The 24,733-nt window shown below is 42.9% G+C and overlaps 1 protein-coding gene across 6 annotated transcripts in view; it reads right to left on the bottom strand.

Moving 5' to 3' along the window:
* pknox1.1 (pbx/knotted 1 homeobox 1.1) overlaps positions 1-24,733 on the bottom strand; it is a 110,726-nt gene that overhangs the window by 21,344 nt on the left and 64,649 nt on the right. For all 6 annotated transcript variants that reach the window (XM_036138768.1, XM_036138769.1, XM_036138771.1 and 3 more), the window contains one exon: positions 13,146-13,243. In XM_036138768.1, the coding sequence (XP_035994661.1) occupies positions 13,146-13,243 (98 nt within the window). The remainder of the gene's footprint in view (positions 1-13,145; positions 13,244-24,733) is intronic.

Here is a 24,733-nt window from a genome sequence, read left to right as displayed (position 1 = left end):
ATTTTCATTATAGATTTTTTTCCGAACTTTGAAGACGTTCTTCCTATCCTGAATGCTTTCTCAAGTCAAAATATCTGGAGTAGTGTGGAAATCCAAGCTTTATAGTACTGCCCAAGAAACACCTTGTAATGGCTTAGATCAGGGGTTTTCAAATTCATTGAATGTGAGCCTCCCCTTGGAATAGGTAAAGATAATAACGCCCCCCCCCCAACCACAAACCTACCACACACAGGTCCCTGCAGTAAATGCATCTTTCTTTTGTGTTCCTAGAATGCTGTGTTTCAAAAACAACTGATAGCCCAACACATGTTTTTTATTGTATTTCTTTTAACAAAGTACATTCATAAAAAAGGCCTATTCATAAAATATACATCCAAATATTTCCATCTTACATGCTACCTTTACTGAAACATTACGGACAGAGGGCTTAGTTTTAAAATTGAACTGTCAGAGCAAATTCATAAACAATTGTTTTCAACAGCAGACAAACTGAACTAAACAGAGTCCAATGTCAAACTGAACTCACGTCAACAGGAGACGTCAACTGAAATAATAATAAAAAAGATAACCTGAATTTAACAGACGTCAACATATTCCATATTCCAATCTACTTTTTAGGCTAACTATACACAATTTAGACCAAGTGCTATTTTAACAAACAAGCATTTTATTAGTTGTTATCTCTTATCTGATGTATTTCTGATGTTTGGCACTTTGTTTTACCTCGTGTTAAAGTGTTCTTTAAATAATGATGACATCCATGATGATTATGATCAGAATAAACTTTTGCATCACCTCCCAGAAGCTGGAAAGAAAAGAGACAAAAACATGTTGTCTCTTTTTCACACCTCACCTAGTAACTCTAATATTTTAGTCTAAATACTTTAGCCTAAATATTTTAGGCTAAAATATTACACTTTTTATTTGTTTTTCTTCAATCCCTCGGTGATGTTTAGTAATTTCTGCCAAAGGCTACAGCATTTTGATTTAATTCATCTGAATGCAGTATTTGCAAGCCATATACCGATTGGATGGGAAAAAACTGTCTGTGATTGGCTTTAACAGCCGAGCGAGCGCACAGCTGGTGTTGAGTGTGGAATGAGCAGGTGCGCGCGAGCAAAGTAGCGCGCAAGCAGAGATGGAACTCACCGCGAGGACAGTGGGTTGAAAAGAGTTTTTCAGACCGGTTTTGAGCATTGAGAGTTGTCTCATTGCGCGCTTGGATTGGTTCCTGCGCGCTCAAACAGAAGGCAAGAACATCGCTACATAGTTTCACAGAGTTGAGCGGCAGCGCTGTCTTCTTCTCTGTCTTCTCGCGCCTCCCCTCTGACTCTTTGGCGCCCCCCAGTTGAAGCGCGCCTCACCTATTGAAAACCCCTGGCTTAGATAACATGCAAATTGAACCAAAACAGGTCCACCCCCTTAGTAATGGGGGGTCATTAAGGCCATTGTTGGCCTGCAAACTAAACCGAAACTGGTCCACGCCTCTACAATGGGGAGTCGTTAGGGTCGTTATTGGCCTGACGAGCGATGTTTTGATCACACGTACGGAGGTGATGATTGAGGTGATAACTGGAAGGAATCAACCCTATTGCAGTGTTGCAAGTTTTTGAGAGTTGGAACGTAAGTCCTCCTCTGTTTGAGGTTGCTTTTTCTCTCTTAAAGTAAATGGCTTCATTCACGCCCCTTTAAAACCATCTGTCTTTGTCCAAATGTGAACATTTTGGTCCTCAAAAGAGAGTCCTTTGTCCTTAAGGTGTAGGAGGACTGATTTTGTTAAGCACAAAATCTCTGCCTGGGGGTTAGTTTGTTTGACTGCAGTTCAGTCTTGTCCCGAGGAGTCTTGTCCTTCCAGGATACTTCCGGAAGTGAACTTTGACACAGCATGTTGTTTTCCCGTTTATTCCCTGCCAAACAGGAGCGTATGCACATCTGAAATTAGAACTTAAATGTAATTTAGGCATTGTGTAAATAGATGCTGCTTCTGGTGTACATTTATTGACTGTTTAAAATAAAAAGCCTGACCTAAGCTGTCAAAATACCTCTAAAATCGATGGTGTGGTGAGCTCGAGTAATTTGTTACTCACAAATTAAGAAATAATTTGGAAATTAAATGTATTTAGCAGCAGTCTTTATGCTGACTGTTAAACAGTCAGCATAAAGAGCTCTGTAATTGTATGTTTAATTTAATTGTTTTCTCTGTATTGAATTATATGTTGACTGATTGTTTTTCTTTTTCTAAAAAGGATGTGTTAAATACATGAAATAAGGATTGTTTTAGTACAGACAAGATGAGGAGAAAATAGAATTGAACGTATTCGGTGGAGAGGATCTGAAACCAAGGGGGGAGTAGATGAGCGATGAGTGGGAAAAGATAATCATAGAGAGAAGGAGCAGATGTTGTTTACAGGATATCGGCCGAGAAGAAAGAGGATGTGGTCCGTCTATGGCAGAATAAGGGGACCTTTAGTCCAACCCACTTGGTGCGTGGGGTAAAGGTCAAGGGGCCCGGTTGCGATATTAGAAAAGAGGAACCAGACCTTCAGCTCAACTGACTCGGTGCCTAAGGTACAGGTTAAGAGGAAATGAGAGACGTTGTGCTGTTGTTCAGTACAGGGGGAGGGTTTGAACCATTGCAGCCTTCCAACGATTCTTTCACCACATTAAGGAAAGATCAATTGTGTGCTCAGATCTCATCTCAAGAAGACACAAAGCGCGGAGCAGAACAAAGACCCAAGACAGGAAAAGAAGATCAATGAGCCGAGGGGAAGAACACCTGTCTCTTAGAACCACCGAGACTGAGCCGTTTTGAGCCACTTTTTTGTGTTTTTCCACGATTCGGGGCCAACGATCTGCAAATCCTGTCAAGAAGAACTGCTTTGGTTTTGACCTGGTTGATGAGAAGAGCCTAGATGTTCCAAAGATGAGAGTTGCACCCGTGAGATGTCAGTTCTGAAGCTGAACCAACTTGTCGAGCCGAAGAGACGGCCCCTTAGACACGGACATCAAAGCAGGGGCTAAAGGCGTGAGTCTTTGTGAACTGTGCAGTAATGGGACGTCGGGGTTGCCATCGAGAGAAGGGAAGTTTATTGGCTGAACAACTCCTTTACCCAGAAATCAAAGACACTTTGGGATTCCATCTGAGGTTTGGAGGTCTGTTTGCTCCTCCAAATTTAAAAGCCTCTCCTGAATGCATTAGTAAGCAGCCTTAGATAAGAGATAGAAAGTTGATTCAATTTTAATTTGTAATTTGTTAAATTGCTTAATGCTGTTGCTAATTCCCTGCTAAAGCATACCGATTAAAGAAGCATATAACATTTTATTAGAAGTTGTGGACATTTTCTTATTGAGTCAACAGTTATTTGAGTTCTTCAATGGTGGCAAAACAGAAATGGTGCTTGGTTCTTGAAATATTTAGGAGGTCTTAAAAGGCTGCCTATAGCCCAAACTTTAAACAACACCTAGGGCCTTATAATTCCCGCCATCACGAAATCGCGGACGGAATCACGGAATTGGCAAATTAACGCAAAATCTAGTGTAAACGCGGAATTTCTACATTTGAAATTAAATTCTGTTTTTGTGTGGGAGAAGAACGTACGTCTGGGGGAAATGCACACCGGGGGACGCAAATCTGGGCGACACAACCCCTCCCGCTCCGTCATTTTAGCTCCCCCTCCCCCATCAAAACATTGAAAAAATGGCGAAGCGGCTCTCCACAGCTCCGCTTTCGGCGAGAAAGTTGAGAAACACGATGCTAAGCCCTGAGTACAGAGCCGAACAGTTCCCTCGTGACTTTTACGTGTCAGGTGAACTATTGTTTTGCAAGTTTTGTCAATATTCAATTGACAGGAAGCGCAGAAATACATGCACTGACCACCTGTCATCACGCTAGCAAGGCCACCACGTCCCTACAGACGTGCCTTACTGCTGCATTCAAGTCTTCGGATTTAAGAAAAGAGTTTGTTGAAGATTTTGTCGCTATGCGTGCTGAGGCTGACATCCCTTTGAAAAAGATGACAAAACTGCATCCGTTTCTAAAGAAGCACTGCAAACAGGGAGGAGCCCTACCTGAAAATGTAAGCAGTCTTCGTCAACTTTACCTACCCCGAGTGTTCAAGCAACATATCTTCTCTGTGCTAAAAAAGATCTGTGGGAAAAAGTACTCGGTTATTGTGGATGAGACTACTGCAGCGTCCTAAACGTCGCACAACACATTATATCTCCTGATCCGTAAATAGTAGAGACGTATTTTTTTTCAGCGTTTATTTCATAACGGATAGGAGAACAAGACAAACTATCGGTTTTTGCTGGAAACATTTTAATTTAGGCGTAAAAAATTATGATATAAAGGGGATTTTTATGGAATTTTAGAAATCCTCTAAAAACGGTCCCAAACAAATCGCTCTAGCTGAAAAAGTATAAGAGATATCAAAATAATTATTTCACTGTGAGTATCAGCAGGCTTTCGAGGACTATGGAGCTCATTTTTATGTTTGTACAAAAATCGGTGTAGGCAAAGCGACGATGTAAAAAAGTGGATGATGTGGAAGAATGAAAGCGTTTTCAGGATTTTGCACATTCGCTACTCCTGAACAAATTGTTCCTGCAGCAAAACCGTAACACTTATCCACAAAATTCCTTTTTTGTGAGTGCCAGAAGGGTCGGGACATTCATGTGTGAAAGTCTCATGCCTGTACATTAAACGGTTTAGGAGTAGCGACAATGCGAAAACATGTGACGTTTTGGATTTTCAGGTGTCATTTTTCAAAAGTGCTCCATAGGAAAGGAATGGGGAGCGTTTCGGGATTTTGCCGGTCTGAGGTGATTTGCGAAAAATCTATAATCCTACACCAATGAGGGTTACATTTCCTAAATCCAGACAAAAATACCTACGTTTTGATGTATAACTTATCTATGTAGAGAGAAAATTCAGCAAGTAGGCTGAAGTTGTTCGGAGTTTTGAAAATGCCAGAGTGGGCCACTCTGCCAGTTGGAGAATTCCGTCATTGACTTTGATTATAAACGATGATTTCGCTGATTTTTGGACATGAGCTTTAAGGAGTAACTGTGAAGAGACGATAAAAGATATCCAAATCCCGTTTTCACTTCTGAGTAGTTCACAGATATATCTACAAACTGGAAGTTCAACGGTGTTCGTAGGTGAAAGCATGATGATACAGTACAGCATTGAAAATGGCCATTTGGAGGCTTTTTCGAGGCTTTCTTTGTCCCCGACTCCATTGATTACTATGGGTTTTTTCGGGGGTGGTTTTTCGCTAATTTTGTCGCCATGGTAACTCGAAACCGCAATAAAAGTAAAAGCACACCATTCCCGACCGAGCCGCACGTTTCGATACCTATATGGTGGGGGTGCACGCTACGGTTTGGGCCGCATTAATCATGAAACAATTAAGAATATTAATAAGATAGAGACACCTTTGGAGGTGAATAGTAGTAGGTGCCTCCATGCAAAGGCATTGGAGGCAGTCCTATGCATTTGCTATGGCAGGCGCCTAATAATAAATATAACTGAATATAGCTAATTCAAAATACACAATGATTTATAGCTGGGCCAGGATTAAAAAACAACTGATGCCCACAGGGGAATCTGGGTGACATGCACATTAAATAAGATTAAAAAAATTAATTTGAATATACCAGTTAAAAAATAAATAAATCCAGAGGTTAAATTCTAATACAGTTGGAAATAATTAATCTCCTTTCTCCTTTTTTTCTTTTTTTTTAAACTGATTTATTATTATAGTTATTACTCCATGTAATCATGTCAGTACAGCCACTGTTACCTTTTGATTATTAATATTATTTATTAATATTAATAAATTAAATGAAAGGGACATTTAAAACTACATGTGAGAGCTAATGTTTTTTTTTCTTCTTTCATCACAGGAGTTGAAAATCAATGTTTTCTTGTGGATGTCGTCTTAAAGTCTAACTCTTGGACTGAAAAAAAAATCCTGAAAACAGTTGTATAACTTCCAGAACAAGGTAAACTTTGAATATTCACATATCAAAAGTGTTCAAATTAAGTTTAAATATGAAATATTGCGCATTTTTTACACGATTATCGTATTCCGCATTTGAGTGCTGCCTCCGTTTACGATCGGCCATTTCCGACGTGTGACGTCAGTTCAAGAACACCGAGAATGCGCAAAGCGAACTTTCATAGAAACACACAGGCGTTTACGTTGTACAACCGGTACGGCGAACAAGGATATATGGATGTTTTCCAGTATCTTCTTTCACACACCAAATCTGCTGATCCACATCTAATTTGAGCAAGCGCTTTTAAAAAAAAAAAATCGCCGAACTAAGTCCACAATAAAATGCCTTCTAGTGCGTAGTTGGTGGCCGTAGTGTCGCTTATAGACCAGTTCATTGCTATTGTTTTCATCCGGGTTTTTCACGCATGCGCGCCTGACTGGAAGGCAGAAGGCGAACACATAGCGGGCACAAACAGAGGAAACTGATGAGTTCTCAACGTATTTTTCTTCTTTGGATAACGTATCAGAAGATCATTTCAAGAGTAAGTTGATGGTTGATGGTATCAGATTGCCAGATTTATACAGCAAAAGCCTGAAGGGAAGGTGCGAGTCTGTGAAATGCTGGCCAAGTGTTCCGTACCGCGACATATACAGCTGCCTTATAAAACACGCCAGGCAGTACACACGAGAGAACATGGAACCATGAAAGCATGAAACCACTGGACAGCTACAATTATTTTATATCGGGACATAGACACCAGCAACCCCTGCGACCCCATGAGGGATTAAGCGGGTCAGAAAATGGATGAATGGATGGATGGACGTTCAGACATGTTTGTGTAACATCAGAAAGCGGAGTCTGACACACAGCGCTTCAGCAGAGAGGAAGACCCGCCCGGTAGGTTAAAACAAACATTGTTTGTTTTAACCTACCTAACCTACAATCTTGTTTTATTGATTATTTTGGTGTTTTTGTCCTATTAATCCGTTTCACAGACTCATGCCAGAGGGTTTGCATACATTGTACATGTACGTATATTAAAAAAAAAATCGCCAAACTAAGTCCACAATAGAATGCCTCCTAGGTGCATAGTTTGTGGCTGTAGTGTCGCTTATAGGCCTAGTGCAGACCGCGGTGAAGTTGGTTTGACATTGGACATTCAAGCTCTGCGGAGTCAGCGGGATCTAGCTCACGGTTGATCCGGTTGAAGGACTCCGATTTCAGCCAGCGTCTCTCAGCTGCTCCCTTCTCGAATGTCCAATGTCAAACCGACTTCACCGCGGTCTAGTGCAGGCCAGAAAGTAGCGCTACATACTTGGCCGAAGGATCAAAAGGTCAGAAAGAAATGGGATAAATTCGTAAAAGAAACGCGAAAGGACTGGAAGGCCGGCAGTGACCAAAGTGTTTTATGCAATTCACACTTCACGAGCGAGGATTTTGAGGGGTACTTACAATGGAGCATGGGCTCTATGTCTTGGGCAACGTTACACATAGTCTCCTCAGGTTCACCTTGTTCAAACTCCGTTTCTTCGTATATATATTCGGTATCGGAGTCGCCGATGCTTGAGGTGGAGTTTGTAGATGTATCAGACATTTTTTTTATAAATTTTTTGTACGTAGAGTAAGAGTTATTAATTAAATTTAATAAATCGGTAGCAAAAGTCGTAGTGTTAGCAGCCGGATGCACGGTACTCGTTCTGTTTGTGACGTCACATTCCGAAACAGCCCGATTGAGGAATGTTCGGGCTCTTTCGCTTAAACAGCAAATTTTATCGAAATTACTTCCAAACGGCGCACATAATTCACATATAATATTCATTTCTTTACTCTGGTGACTATTTGAATGCATCTGCGTAAAAATACATTCAGTCCAAGAGTTAGACTTTAATGGATAGATGCAACTACTCAACAGTTTCCCAAGCAATACTAGCCTCCCTCCACAGCAATGATCTAGATCTGAATGATGCCTGGGCAGTGGTTACAGATAATGCTGCTTACTGTCTGAAAGCATACAGGGAGGTCCTGAAAGGAGTGATGCCAAACAGCATCGATGTTACCTGCCTCTGCCACATCATAAATCTGGTGGGTGAGACCTGGCAGCATTACAAATACTTCTCTGATGCTACCTCACTTGTCACATGGATGAGATCTGTGTTCTTCAAAATGCCTGCCAGAAAGCGAAGATGGGTGGCCTTCCTCATCAACAAGGAGGCTGTGCAGGCCAAGGTTCCTCCTGAGACTGTGTGTACCCGGTGGAATAGTTGGTTTGAGGCTGTCAAGTACAATGCAGAGCATGTTCACCTGTACAGACAGTTCTTCTTGTCAGAAGAGTCAACAGCCATGGCAGTCAAGAACATCCTCAGCCAGTTGGAAACAGAGAAGAAGGTGTAGACCCTCACTCTCAAGTTAACTTTCATCTCAGAGACTTGCTTCAAACTGATGACAGCCCTGACCATCCTGGACACACGGACCCACAGCAGTGTCTGCATACAATGTCATGGAGGATCTTGGATCCTACCTAGTTAATGGAACAGCAAAAACATGTGATTATAGGCCCAAGACAGATGAACTACTGAAAAAAAATGAGTTTTCAAGAGAAGAACGACGTGCTGGACAATCTCTATGATGCTTTTCATTTGGTTTTCACAAAGTTTTCAAAGCACTGGGACACACATCCAGCCAGAGATGTGTACAGGATGGCCAGGGTGTTTGATCCCAGACAGGCTACAGCAATAAAAAAGCAGATTGAAGCCTACTCAACACTGAAGCCCCTGGCAAACCCATCAGCAGAGCTCAGTGAGCAGTGGTTGGCCTATCAGCAATGTGTTTCCAGGGACCCCCTACCAACTGATATGGAGCTTGCAAACTACTGGAGAGGCCTGAGTGCAAGATTCCCAAGAGTTGCAGAGGTGGCTGTGGCCTTCATCTATTTCCCAGTCAGCTCAGTTGATTGTGAGCGGAGCTTCAGCAAATACAAAAAACTCTTCTCACAGACAAGAGAGAGACACTCACTGAACTCAATACAAAGAGGCTGGCAATCATGTATTTCAACGGTGATGTTTCTGATAGGTGGGAAGCTTAAATGAAGAAAGTTAGCTCACAAGGATTAACTAGTCCTACAACTTGAATACTTGTTTAAGTAACTTTTGATAAAAAGTTTTTGTCTGTTACATGATGACAAAGTCTACTTTAATTGTATAACTCAGGAGTACTTGCTGTATTTTGCCTTGTTTTTTATGCACTTTAATGTACTGTATGGAAAATATGATTCTTTATGAAATACGTTATAATTCTGAAATTGAGAGGTCCTATTTTATTTTTTTTACTTGAAAAAGCTAATGGAGCAGTTTTATTTATAACCATTGGTTCATAACCATTAATATTTTGTTAGTACTTAGAGTGCAGTGTTATGTTGCATCATACAGTAAAAGTGCTGAGTAAATGTGATGTTTTTTACCTCAATAAATTTAAGGTCATTCCTATTTTATTTGTGTACATTTTAATCATTAACATTAAAAGCACATTGTTTTTACGACTGAAATAACAGTAAAGGATAAAAAAAACTGAATTCGCAAAAAATTCAAACGGAAAAAACGGAATTTTCAAAAATTAAAACAGAAAAAAAAGGAATTTAGGAAAAAATAAAACGGAATTTGGGAAAAAATAAAACTGATTTTATAGGGCCCTAAACACCGTTAGGGACTTTTGAGTTTCTAGAATAATTTGCCGATCCAGTAACAAGTGCCGTTGTATAAAAGTAGGAGCCACCATTAATGGGCGGTGGTCAGGAAATAGGTGGCCTCAGGCTACTAGGTTGTCTAACCTGTCCACTGAAACAGGGTGTGGTCCTAGGACAGAGGTGGTAAGTAGATTGGTCGTGTCCTACTTATCTAGCTGAAAAGGTCTCACGGGAACTCTAAACAGGGTAATACTCTAACGAGTATTACCCTGTCTGGGTCTGAGTCTGAGCTTTAACCCAAAATAGAGAAGGATGTTAGAGGGGGTTTAGCTCAAAGCTCTAGGACGCGCATATGCTGCTTTGCTGCGCCTATGCACTGCAACACTTCCGGGTGTTTCCTCCTTAACACTGCTCTCTCCTGAGAGGGAGAGCTATCCGTCTCTGCCGGGAGGACAGAGTAGTTGGACAACACTACCCTGCTTTTAACATAAGGCCTAAATAAACTGAACTTTATATTGAATTAATTTGCTTGGTTTATTGTTGCTAGCGCGTGCTCTGGGTGTGGGCTGCTTAACATGAATGCACTTCTAGTTTGGACATTAATGTCAGGCAGTCTTGGAGACTTCGGGCCGATCAGGTAGTGACACTGTGTACCATAATGGTCTGAATACCCATTGAGCGGAGAGGCTTTGTTGCTAACCAAAGTAGTACTTAAGCATTTTAACAGATTTAAAATGTTTAAGTAGGTGCACCGGCTTATAAGGTGCACTAACAATTTCTGAGAAAATTTTGGATTTTAAGTGTGCCTTATAATCCAAAAAATACGGTACAAACAACATTATATATAGATTGATTGATGCTGTGTTCCTGTTTCCGTTTATGAATGGGACTTTTATTAGGCGCCTGCCATAGCAAATGCAGGGGGAGGCAGTGCTTTGAGAAGCAAAGCACTGCCTCCAATGCATTTGCATGGAGGCACCTATTACTATGCACCTCAAAACGTTTTCAGAAAGTAATGCAGCCCAAACCGTAGCGTGCACCCAAACAATATAGGTATCAAAACGTCCGGCTTGGTTGGGAATGGTGTGCTATTACTTTTATTGGGGTTTTGAGTTACCATTGCAATGCAATTTGCGAAAAACCCCTTCCATAGGAAATTAATGGCGTCAGGTGCAGAGAAAGCCTCAAAATTACAATTTTCAACGCTGTACTGTATTGTCATGCTTTCACCTACGAACACCATTTAACTTCCAGTTTGTAGATATGTCTTTGAACTACTCAGAAGTTAAAACGGGATGTGGATATCTTTTATGGTTTTCTGACAGTTACTCCTCAAAGCTCATGTCCAAAAATCAGCGGAATCATCGTTGATAATGAAAGTCAATGACGGAATTCTTCAACTGCCAGAGTGGCCCACTCTGGCGTTTTCAAAGATTTCACAACTATGAACAACTTGAGCCTACTCGCTCAATTTTCACTCTACATAGGTTTTGGCTGAACAAATCGTCAGAGCGTCCAGATAATCGACAGTTTCTGTCATTCAACACCCTGCATCTTCACGCCAAACCCCAGCTGAAATCCACGGACGCTGAGTAGTGAAACACTGATCTCCTTTCTTTGTAGGAGCAACCCCAAGAAAATAAATATTTTTATCTTTTTACACTCATAAGGTGATCATTTGCGCCTGGGAAGAACATGCTGAAGTACTCCAGAATGCTTTGTTTTGAACTGTGATGAATTTTTCCAATGTGTGATTACGTTATAAGGTGCGGTTTTTGGTTTTGTTTGGGTGAGAAACGATCAGCTGAGTTTAGGACTCTTTTACATGCTTCTTCCTCCTCCTCTCTCTCTTCTTGGTTTCTTGCTTCGGCCTAACCAATTTTTCCCGCAGTTTTGTTGAAGCTCTTTTTCTCGATTGATTACCAGCCTTCGTTCAAAGTCCGTCTTCACACTAGGCTAGTGAGTTAGCCTGTGATCTCAATGCTGCCATCTTGCGCATATGACATAAGGACCGGAGGCCATACGTTGTCAGAGCTGCCATATTGTGCGGGACACCGAGTGGATCACGAGGCCCTTATCTGCAGCTGTTGTGAAGTCACTCGTGTCTATCTAGCTATCCAGCTCGTGGCTAACTAGCGATCGGTAGCCCATCTCCACCTTGAAGCCCAAATTAGAACGTGTTAGAAGCTAACTGTTGCATGAACTAACATTGCTAGTGGCTACTATTGCCAGAAGTGTCCATCATCATAGCTTCAAGCCTGTTTGTATATACACTAGCCTTTCCTACCACAGAGCTATTGTAGCAAGAATTCTTTCAATGCTGTTACCTCAAAGCGCTGACATGTTGATTGCGATAGTCAGTGTTAAAACCAATAGAATTCCTAATCAACTCTCAATTTATTACAAATTGCTACCTCTCAATTAATCTTTTATTTTACTTTGTTTTCTTTTTCATGTTTTATTTAGTAGCGAGTAGTGTTTCTAGTATTGTCATTAAGGGAATTATAAGTTTAATAAATGACAAGCTATATCACAGGTGTTTGTGGTTATTTTGAATCAGAAATTGAATTGCCTCTAAGAGTTACCAAATTATCCCCTTTTGAGTTAATAACTGAATATACTGAGACATTTTCATTGGCTTGTGGTGAATGAGTAATGGTTAAAACTCCAACGGCAATTATAATTAAAGTCGTCAATGTTTGCTGGACAAGTCGAACCCAGTCAACAACTGGTTTGACACCTCTTTTCCGGTTTATTTAAGTTAATAACTGTTAATTATTAAGCCAATTGTTAGTGCTAATCATTACAGGCTCATAGCCATTGATCACAACCATTTGAAATAAATTTTGTCATAATCAAACAGGTATAATTGCATAACATAGTATAGACATACAACATGGCTATATACCTTTAACAAAGCCCTTCAAGGTGAGATTAATCTTTTTTTCACTGTCTTTGTTCATTTGTTGAAAGCAGAGGCAGCAAGGTAGGTTGAAGTCAACCCACCGCTGTTGTGCCTTTAACTTGCCAAATGAGGTAGTCACAACCTTGCTATTGACTGACATGTCAACAGGGTAAACTGGTGTTGTAGCTCAAGAAAAAGAAAGAGTGCTTTTCTACAAGAAAACATCAACTTTCAGTATTAGGTTTTCTGCTGTACAATAATAGTATGAAGGAAAAAAGACCAATGCTAAATCGCATCTGCACTGACTTGACTTTATTAAAAGGATTTAAAGTGACCACAGCTAAAAAAAAATTGTCCAAAAGGCCAACATTTCTGTGCTTCTGTTTGAGCTGCTGAAGAATCAACAACCAGCCTAGGAGGAACCAACAGCTACTGCATCTTACCGCAATAAACAGTACATTACAGGACTGGGATCTTGTATGGTTTAAATACCGCAGTGTAGACCATGCTCAAAATATGTGCAGAGCTAGTTCATAGTGACAGACAGAAAAGCAGTACCTGATTATTTTGAAGACGTATTGTCCCAGGAGAAAGGGCCTGCGTAACCACTTGACCCTGAGGAGTGACTACTGTTACTGGTTGGTAAACTGTACTTCCTGAAAGAAAAAGACAAACACACACACACACACACACACACACACACACACACACACACACACACACAAATACATATGCATTAGGAGTAACACTTTGCTGCTTGGTGCGGCTGCCAAATCAATGATAATGTCACAGTTTCACACTCATCACCACATCCGTTCCAATTAAATGGAAGTGGCCAGTAGGTTGATACGACTGACTCATCACTGAGTAATAATAAATATGGTGAATGTCACTAAAGGTATTCTCATGGCCTCAGATAATAGACTTGTGTCTGTACTCGTCCTGTTAGACCTCAGTGCAGCACTTGCTACAGTTGATCACGACATACTCTTAGAAAGACTTGAACATCTTGTAGGGATAAAGGAAAAAACACTTGGCAGGTTTAAATATTATTTCTATGACAGACTCCAGTTTTTCAGTATAAACGAAAAACCTTCAAACTCCAGGGCTAAGTGTGGAGTACCACAGTGTTCAGTGCTTAGCCAAAGTTATATGTATCCATAAAGTTTGCTGAAACTAATCAGTTACTTAGACTTGATGTCTTGATGACATAAAAACCTGAATGATAAGACAGAAGTTGTCATCTTTGCAATATAGTCTTTGAAAAAGAAACTGCTTAATTAATGTGGATGGCATTAAATTGGCCTCTGGTAGTAATAATAATAATAATAATAATAATAATAATAATAATAGGTTTGGTGTTATTTTTCAAACCTTTTTAGGGCATTTATTAGGCCCGAGCAGCGAAGCGCTGCAAATGCCTATTGTATCTGTAGTGTTAATTATTAGGCCCGAGCAGCGAAGCGCTGCGAAGGCCTATTGTATCTGTACTGTTTCTTATTAGGCCCGAGCAGCGAAGCGCTGCGAAGGCCTATTGTTTCTGTGTTGTTTCTTATTAGGCCCGAGCAGCGAAGCGCTGCGAAGGCCTATTGTATCTGTAGTGTTAATTATTATTATTAATCTGCCACCCTAAAGAGGGGCCTTTTTGGGGGCTTTTTCATATTCAAAAACTCACCAAACTTGGCAGACGCATGAAGACTGTTTCAAAATTTTGTATTTTAAGGTCGTCACAAAAATCAAAAGAAAAATGCCTCAACGGCGCCACCTAGCAATTTTCAAAGGACCCTTTGCTATTCACTTACTTCATCGTAGAGACATGAGATTTGTTACAGTTGTAGAGCTCAACAAGACGCTCAGAATTTACAATAAATGTCATAGTGCAAGTATCACAGGAAGTTGGCCAATTTAGATTGAAGGTCTGATTTTGACCCAATTTTTGACGTTTATAGCATTGGTATTTGATAGAACTCCTCCTAGAGATTTTGAGCGAGCGGCTTTAAACTCGGGCAGTCTGATCATAAGGCATGGCCAATTAAAAGTTATCAAATCGGTGAGTTTTTGAGCATGGTGAAGGGGGGTTAACAGGGGTCAAAATTCACCTACTCGCCATAAACACAAAACTGTTATATTTCATATACAAAAACTCACAGAGCCACCAGACTTTCAGTAATTGATCACCATCAGGTCTCCTATAATATCCAATGGTCAAATGATGACATTGCTTAGGCCACGCCCCCTGACAACAGGAAATGTCACGTTTTGTTGTAAACGGTCGCTATGTTACCCCTCTGAGCTAATCAACATGAAACTGTGTCCAGTGACAGAAGACATGTTGGTGTGTTGTGGATTGAAGGCCCAACTGGATTCAATGGAGCAGGGGGGCGTGGTGGCGTGGGAAAGTCACCTGAACCGCCGCTGCCATATGTCCAGACTTCCATAGGATATTGACAAATATAATGAAAAGTAACTTAAAATTACCTTAAAAGGACAACATTTTTAAAAGTCAAAAGGCTTATTTAATGCTTTGAGAACATCTCTTCTATTCAGCTACAAAATCAACCAAAACAGGATGATCTTTTAAGCTATAAAACCATTTTTAAGATGTCAATACATAGATTTTGAGCTGGTGGGTCGCCACTGCCTCCGGTGGCCAAATGCATTGCTGCATCAACTGATCTGCACCAGATTTTTTGCGAGTCGTGGGGGAGCGCTGCCCAATGCCTTCGTGTTGTATTGTCCGGTGGGTGCGCGAACCCTTGCGGTGGCCAATAGGCCGGAGCGGAGCACAATGAAGATTTAAAAAGAATTGTAAAATATTTTTCTGGAGCTTGACTCAAAGCAAAACAATGTTTATAATTATTTGCAAACATTTGTATACTCTATGTTTATCTTGTTTTTAAGTATTTTATATTTACAATAAAATGCATAATTTATTTTTTAGACTAGTTCCATATGAGAGGTTGCAAGAAATCTTCAATTTTTCAATTCAATTTTATTTATATAGCGCCAAATCATGAAACATGTCATCTCAAGGCACTTTACAAAGTCAAGTTCAATCATATTATACAGATTGGGTCAGATTATACAGATTGGTCAAAAATGTCCTATATAAGGAAACCAGTTGATTGCATCAAAGTCCCGACAAGCAGCATTCACTCCTGGGGAAGAGTCATCTGCATTGTACATGGCCTTGCTGCAATCCCTCATACTGAGCAAGCATGAAGCGACAGTGGGAAGAAAAACCACCCATTAACGGGAAGGAAAAACCTCCGGCAGAACCGGGCTCAGTATGAACGGTCATCTGCCTCGACCAACTGGGGGTTACAGAAGACAGAACAGAGACACAACAAGAGAAACAAAAAAGCACAGAAGCACACATTGATCTAGTAATCTGTTCTACATTAGATGGAAGTAGCGGGTTAGCTGTCTTCTCTGGATGATGTCACAGTTAACAGAACGCCAGACCAGGTGTACCTACTATGAAGAAAAAGAGAGAGAGCAAAAGTTAAAAGCTGAAATGACGACAGTCATTTCAATGTAATACAATGCAAAACTGGAGAACAGTAGACTGAAGAACAGTAGAAATCAGTAGAGTGAGAAAATTAGACCCTGATGTCCTCCAGCAGCCTAGGCCTATCACAGCACAACTATAGAGATAGCTCAGGGTATGAGCCACTCTAACTATAAGCTTTGTCAAAAAGGAAAGTTTTAACATTAGTCTTAAAAATAGATAGGGTGTCTGACTCACGGACCAAAACTGGGAGTTGGTTCCACAGGAGAGGAGCCTGATAGCTAAAGGATCTGCCTCCCATTCTACTTTTAGAGACTCTAGGAACCACCAGCAGACCTGCAGTCTGAGAGCGAAGTGCTCTGTTAGGAACATACGGGGTAATCAGAGCTCTGATATATGATGGAGCTTGATTATTAAGGGCTTTATACGTTAGAAGGAGAATTTTAAATTCTATTCTTGATTTAACAGGAAGCCAATGAAGGGAAGCTAAAACAGGAGAAATATGATCCCTCTTGTTGATTTTCATCAGAACTCTTGCCGCAGCATTTTGAATCAGCTGAAGACTTCGAACTGCATTTTGTGGACTTCCTGATAGTAAAGAATTACAATAGTCCAGCCTTGAAGTAACAAATGCATGGACTAGTTTTTCAGCATCACTCCTGGACAGAATGTTTCTAATTTTGGCGATATTCCGGAGGTGAAAAAAGGAAACTCTGGAAACCTGTTTAATATGAGATTTAAATGACATGTCTTGGTCGAAAACAACACCAAGATTTTTAACTTTATTACCAGAGGCCAAGTTAATGCCATCCAGATTAAGGGATTGATTAAGAACTTTATTTTTTGAAGACTCTGGCCCAAAGATTACAACTTCTGTCTTGTCAGAATTTAAATGCAGGAAATTTAAAGTCATCCAGCTTTTGATGTCATCAAGACATGACTGCAGTCGAAGTAACTGATTGGATTCATCAGGATTTATGGATAAATATCCAAATCTTGTAACTTTATTAAATTTGCAGCTTAAGAAGATTGGGTTTGACAGACAACACCAACTGTCCCCTCAATCCAGTGCACACAATACCACAACAGACCTCATCACGCTCTACAGTACATCAGGAAAACTAAATCAACTAAAACAAGTTCACCAGTGCACATGAAATGAAGTTAATCCATATTTGTGTGTCAGGGTGTCTAAGCACTCTCCAGAATTTGACATCTCAGCAGAACCTGTAATAATTATAGAAAGTAACGTTATAGTTGTTCTGCCTTTTGTTAAGACAGCAAGGAATTCATGTTGTGAATACATTACATAAATAAGATATTAATTCATTCTTAGTCAGAGGAAATCCATGGCAAAATCAGAAACGTTTTGGGTTCATATTTAATCAGACTGAGACATCACAACTTTGTTAGATCTCTATGTGAATTACGTGAGATAGTGAGTGCTCTCACCTGTTGAAGTTGAATTTGTTCTACACGCTTCTGCTTTGGAAAATATTCGTCTTTTTACAAAAAGAATGTTTAAAGCCAGATTTGTGAATAAAGGTTATTCAGAGAACGCAAGAAAAGGAAGCTTTGTGTGGGGAACTTTTGTCCTAGCTGTTTAGCTGCATATGGCCCCAGGACAGCACAATAGTTTTCTTGAAGTATAATTTTGGAGAAGTACAAACAAGTATTAATTTCAAAAGGTAGGTAAAGAAAGAAAAAAGTTTTTACAAAATCTTAAATGTTGGATAGTCGTTATTTCCATCTTGCTGGGAAATTTGTGAAATATTATAACTTTTAATGCTTAGATATAACATTGCAAGGCAATTACTAAAATTGCCTTTTGTTGAAAATGTTTTTTGGCATGCCATACTTTATATTTATAGGTAGCCTAGATGTGCATAATAAAAGAGTGGAACTAAAACCTGGTCTAAAATTTTTATGGAGCTTTAACTTGCTAAGAGTAATGACGTTAGATGATTATATCTTTAAAATGAGATAACTGTCTCATAAAATGTGATAGTTTACTTGGTCTAAAGAGATGATGCAATTCAATGTTATTTATATAGCGCCAATTCATGAAACATGTCATCTCAAGGCGCTTTACAAAGTCAAAATCAATCAGATTGTACAGATTGGGTCAGATTATACACATTGGTCAAAAAAATCCTATATAAGGGAACCAGTTCATTGCATCAAAGTCTTGACAAGTAGCATTCTCTCCTGAAGAAGCGTAGAGCCACAGGGAGAGTCGTCTGCATTGTCCATGGCTTTGCAGCAATCCCTCATACTGAGCAAGCATGAAGCGACAGCAGGGGGAAAAAACTCCCCATTAACGGGAGGAAAAACCTCCAGCAGAACCGGGCTCAGTAAGAACGGTCATCTGCCTCGATCAACTGGGGGTTACACAAGACAGAGAAGAGACACAACGCAGCTGTTTAGAGCATTGAGCTTGGGTCCCAGATGTTCTGAGTTCAACTCCCACAGACTGCCACTCTGGGTCCCTGAGCAAGACCCTTAACCCCTGATTGCTCCCCAGGCGCTGCACAGTGGCAGCCCACTGCTCCCCAAGGGGATGGGTTAAAATACAGAAGTGAATATTCCCATTGTGAGATCAATAAAGTTCAATAAAGTTCAATTAATATTATAACTATAGAGGTAGCTCAGGGTAACATGAGCCACTCTAACTATAAGCTTTGTCAAAAAGGAAAGTTTTAAGCTTAGTCCTAAAAGTAGACGGGGTGTATGCATTACGGACCAAAACTGGGAGTTGGTTCTACAGGAGAGGAGCCTGATAGCTAAAGGATCTGCCTCCCATTCTACTTTTAGAGACTCTAGTAACCACCAGCAGACCTGCAGTCTGAGAGCAAAGTGCTCTGTTAGGAACATACGGGGTAATCAGAGCTCTGATATATGATGGAGCTTGATTATTAAGGGCTTTATGCGTTAGTAGAAGAATTTTAAATTCTATTTTTGATTTAACAGTAAGCCAGCCAAGGAAGGCTAAAATTGGAGAAATATGATCCCTCTTGTTGATTTTCATCAGAACTCCTTCTGCAGCATTTTGGATCAGTTGAAGACTTTAAACTGCATTTTGTGGACTTCCTTATAGTAGTAAAAAATTACAATAGTCCAGCCTTCAAGTAACAAATGCATAGACTAGTTTTTGAGCATTGCTCCTGGACAGAATGTTTCTAATTTAGAAGGTGAAAAAAGGAAACTCTGGAAACCTTTTTAATATGGGATTTCAATGACCTGTCTTGGTCAAAAATAGCACCAAGATTTTGACTTTATTACCAGAGGACACATGTGGAATATTGCTAAAGTAATACTTTAGCAATATTTCCAATTGATAAAGTGTTACTGTTACAGTATTTTTTTGGGTGTTTATCCACCAATTTAACTGTCAAACGTTCATAAAAGCTGTCTTAATGCAAGAAACGAAACCCTTAAACACATGAAATAACAATTAACTTTAAAGAACTAAAAAGGTCCCCTCCCTGGGCTGCCACCTTACCGTGGTGGAGGGGTTTGAGTGTCCCAGTGATCCTAGGAGCTATGCTGTCAGGGGCTTTAAGCCCCTAGTAGGGTCACCCAAGGCAGACAGGTCCTAGGTGAGGGACCAGACAAAGTGCAGCCCAAAATGCCCCTTATGATGAATACAATTATTGGACCTCGTGTTCCCTCGCCCGGACGCGGGTCACCGGGGCCCCACTCTGGAGCCAGGCCTGGAGGTGGGGCACGTTGGCGAGCGTCTGGTGGCCGGGCTTTTGCCCAAGGAGCCCGGCCGGGCTCAGCCCGAAGAGGCGACATGGGTCCCCCTTCCGATGGGCTCACCACCTGTCGGAGGGGCCAAAGGGGTCGGGTGCAATGTGTAACGGGTAGCAGTGGAGGGCGGGGACCTTGGCGTTCCGATCCTCGGCTGCAGAAGCTGGCTCTTGGGACGTGGAATGTCACCTCTCTGGTGGGGAAGGAGCCTGAGCTTGTGCGCGAGGTTGAGAGGTTCCGACTAGAGATAGTCGGACTCACCTCGACGCACCGCTCTGGCTCCGGAACCAGTCTCCTTGAGAGGGGCTGGACATTCTTCCACTCTGGAGTTGCCCATGGTGAGAGGCGCCGAGCTGGGGTTGGCATACTTGTTGCCCCCCATCTCGGTGCCTGCACGTTGGGGTTTTCCCCGGTGAACGAGAGGGTGGCCTCCCTCCGCATCCGTGTGGGGGGACGGGTTCTGACTGTTGTTTGCGCTTATGCGCCAAACAGCAGTTCAGATTACCCACCCTTTTTGGAGTCCTTGGAAGGGGTACTGGAGAGTGCCCCTCCTGGGGACTCCCTCGTTTTGCTGGGGGACTTCAACGCTCACGTGGGCAATGACAGTGGGACCTGGAGGGGCGTGGTTGGGAGGAATGGCCCACCTGATCTGAACTCGAGTGGTGTTTTGTTGTTGGACGTCTGTGCTCGTCATGGATTGTCCATCACAAACACCATGTTCAAGCATAAGGGTGTCCATATGTGCTCTTGGCACCAGGACACCCTAGGTCGCAGTTCAATGATCGACTTTGTTGTCGTTTCATCTGACCTGCGGCCGCATGTCTTGGACACTCGGGTGAAGAGAGGGGCGGAGCTCTCCACCGACCACTACCTGGTGGTGAGTTGGCTCCGATGGCGGGGGAGGAAGCCGGTCCGACCGGGCAGGCCCAAACGTACTGTGAGGGTTTGCTGGGAACGTCTGGCGGAGTCCCCTGTGAGGCGGAGCTTTAACTCCCACCTCCGGGAGAACTTTAAACACGTCCCGAGGGAGGCGGGGGACATTGAGTCTGAATGGACCATGTTCCGCGCCTCTATTGCTGAGGCGGCTAGTTGGAGCTGTGGCCGCAAGGTTGTCGGTGCATGTCGTGGCGGCAACCCTCGAACCCGCTGGTGGACACCAGCGGTGAGGGAAGCCGTCAAGCTGAAGAAGGAGTCCTACCGGGCTTTTTTGGCCTGTGGGACTCCGGAAGCAGCTGATGTGTACCGGCAGTCGAAGCGGCAGGCGGCTCGGCTGGTCGCCGAGGCAAAAACTCGGGCGTGGGAAGAGTTCGGAGAGGCCATGGAGAAAGACTTCCGTACGGCTTCGAAGCGATTCTGGTCCACCATCCGGCGTCTCAGGAGGGGGAAGCAGTGCAGTACCAACACTGTTTACAGTGGGGGTGGCGTGCTGCTGACCTCGACTCGGGACGTCGTGCGTCGGTGGGCAGAATACTTCGAAGACCTCCTTAATCCCACCAACACGTCTTCCATTGAGGAAGCAGAGCCTGAGGACTCTGGGTCGGGTTCTCCCATCTCTGGTGCTGAGGTTGCCGAGGTTGTTAAAAAGCTCCTCGGTGGCAAGGCTCCGGGGGTGGATGAGATTCGCCCTGAGTACCTTAAGGCTCTGGATGTTGTGGGGCTGTGTTGGTTAACGCGGCTCTGCAACATTGCGTGGACATCGGGGGCAGTTCCCCTGGATTGGCAGACTGGGGTGGTGGTCCCCCTATTTAAAAAGGGGGACCGGAGAGTGTGTTCCAACTACAGAGGAATCACACTCTTAAGCCTCCCTGGTAAGGTCTATTCAGGGGTTCTGGAAAGGAGGGTCCGTCGGATAGTCAAATCTCGGATTCAGGAAGAGCAGTGTGGTTTTCGTCCTGGCCGTGGAACACTGGACCAGCTCTACACCCTCAGCAGGATTCTTGAGGGGGCATGGGAGTTTGCCCAACCAGTCTACATGTGCTTTGTGGATCTGGAGAAGGCATTCGACCGTGTCCCCCGGGGGATCCTGTGGGGGGTACTCCGAGAGTATGGAGTACCGGACCCTTTAATAAGGGCTGTCAGGTCTCTGTACGACCGGTGTCAGAGTCTGGTCCGCATTGCCGGCAGTAAGTCGGACTCGTTTCCGGTGAGAGTTGGACTCCGCCAAGGCTGCCCTTTGTCACCGATTCTGTTCATAACTTTTATGGACAGAATTTCTAGGCGCAGCCAAGGTGTTGAGGGGATCCGCTTTGGTGGCCTTAGGATTGCGTCTCTGCTATTTGCGGATGACGTGGTCCTATTGGCTTCATCAGGGCGTGATCTACAGCTCTCACTGGAGCGGTTCGCAGCCGAGTGCGAAGCGGCCGGGATGAAAATCAGTGCCTCCAAATCCGAGACCATGGTCTTGAACCGGAAAAGGGTAGAGTGCCTTCTCCGGGTTGGGGAGGATGTCCTGCCCCTAGTGGAGGAGTTCAAGTATCTTGGGGTCTTGTTCACGAATGAGGGGAAGATGGAGCGGGAGATCGACAGGCGGATTGGTGCAGCGTCTGCTGTGAAGCGGGCGCTGTACCGATCCGTTGTGGTGAAGAGAGAGCTGAGCCAAAAGGCGAAGCTCTCGATTTACCGGTCGATCTACGTTCCTACCCTCATCTATGGTCACGAGCTTTGGGTCGTGACCGAAAGAACGAGATCCCGGATACAAGCGGCTGAAATGAGTTTTCTCCGTAGTGTGTCTGGGCTCTCCCTTAGAGATAGGGTGAGGAGCTCAGTCATCCGGGGAGGACTCAGAGTAGAGCCGCTGCTCCTCCACGTCGAGAGGAGCCAGTTGAGGTGGCTCGGGCATCTGGTCAGGATGCCTCCTGGACGCCTCCCTGGTGAGGTGTTCCGGGCACGTCCCACCGGGAGGAGACCCAGGGGAAGACCCAGGACACGCTGGAGGGACTATGTCTCCCGGCTGGCCTGGGAACGCCTTGGGATTCCTCCTGAGGAGCTGGCCCAAGTGGCTGGGGAGAGGGACGTCTGGGCCTCCCTACTGAAGCTGCTACCCCCGCGACCCGACCCCGGATAAGCGGAAGACAACGGACGGACGGAACGGACGGACGGAACTAAAAAGGTTTTGTTAACTTTTGACATAAAGCTGGATTACCAGCTAGTAAGATACCTTTGATTAAATTGGTATACTAATGTTTAAACCAGGGGTGTCAAACGTACGGCCTGTGGGCCGAATCCGGTCCGGTGGCCCAATGCATTTTCATTATTCAACGGCTGTATCTCCTCGCTGCATCGACCGATCTTCACCAGATTTTTTGTGAGTCGTGGGGGAGTACTGCCCAACGCGTTCGTGTGAATCGTCAGGTGGATGGGCGGGAAAAATGTGTGACAACTTCTGCGGTGGCTAGCGACCGGCGGTGTGCGAACCGCCGCGGTGGCTAATAGGCCAGAGCGGCGCTTGGCTGCGAGGGCTGATCATCACCGCTTGCGGTTTTAATTGTTTTTATTTTTTGTGGGAGAGTTTCTCCTGTTAATGGTGGGTTTCCAGTTCGAACCCCCACTCCAGCTATCTCATTCGACACATGCTTGGGCACGAGACTTCACCCGCTCTACCTGCTGTCGGTGGTCAGGGGATAACATGGCACAAATTGTATGGCAGCACCGCTTATGTCAGTCCGTCCCAGGGCAGCTGTGGCTACAATGTAGTTTACCAAGGCCAGCATGTGAATGTGCGAGTGAATGGGTGAATGAGTGTGATGCCTCAGAACATGATAAAGCGTTATACAAGTAAAACCTATTTACAAGGACAAGTCATTTGAATCCTATATTAAACAGGTTTCTAGAATTTACTTTTTTTTTACCAGAAGAATATTACCAAAATTAGAAATATCATGTCCTGGACTGATGCTGAAAAACTAGTCTATGCATTTGTTACTTCAAGGCTGGATCATTGTAATTCTTTATTACACGGGTTCCCAAACTTTTTTAGCCGTGCACCCCCTTTAGTGTCCCAACCGGGTTAACCCCTCCCCCGAAAAAAAAGAAAATAATCTGTTGCAGTTACACAACCATCATAACAAAGTTTATAGGAATAAAATTGCAATAAAGTTACACACAACATCCACAACAGAATCCTGAGGATTTTCAGGTGCATCAGTGGCTCAGCCTGGAGCCAGAGAAAGAAAGAGATGCTCTGATGGGCCACACCTAGACAACCTGAAACGTCTCTGAAGCGGTCATCCTGGTGGATTCACAGAGTAAACGCTGATGATCTACCTGTTTGTGGTCTCACTTTGTTTATTTCATGTAGCTGCTTCCAAATCTGAGTCTGACTCGCAAAATACAAACACGAAGAACTTTGATTTGTGTCCAATGACGAGCGAGCGAGCGAGCGAGAGAGAGAGAGAGAGAGAGAGAGAACTGGTAGAGCAGCAAAGTGTAACAATAACAGAGCGATCCATAAAGATTTTATTAAATCAGAGAAATAAAAACTTTTACAGCGGTTACATTCAGCAGGTAAACACACCCATGGTAACACACTCAGCTCCCCACAGCCACCACCGCCGTTTTGTCCCTGTCTGAATATGTTCTAAAACGGCATCTTTATAATTAACTGCACCTTTCTGAATAACAATAAAAAGTCCACAGAAAGGCAAACAAAAGCCTTCAGCTTATCCAGAACCGTGCTGCAAGAGTTCTAATGAAAATTAAAAAGACAGATCATATTTCTCCTATTTTAGCTTCCCTTGATTGGCTTCCTGTTTAATCAAGAAGTTAAAATTCTCCTTCTCACATATAAAGCCCTTAATAATCAAGCTCCATCATACATCTTCGATCTGATTGTTCAATATGTTCCTAACAGAGTACATTGCTCTCAGACTGCAGGTCTACTGGT

Source organism: Fundulus heteroclitus, chromosome 7 (assembly GCF_011125445.2).
Source record: "Fundulus heteroclitus isolate FHET01 chromosome 7, MU-UCD_Fhet_4.1, whole genome shotgun sequence".
NCBI lineage: Eukaryota > Metazoa > Chordata > Actinopteri > Cyprinodontiformes > Fundulidae > Fundulus > Fundulus heteroclitus.
This window is presented reverse-complemented; position numbering and strand designations above follow the sequence as displayed.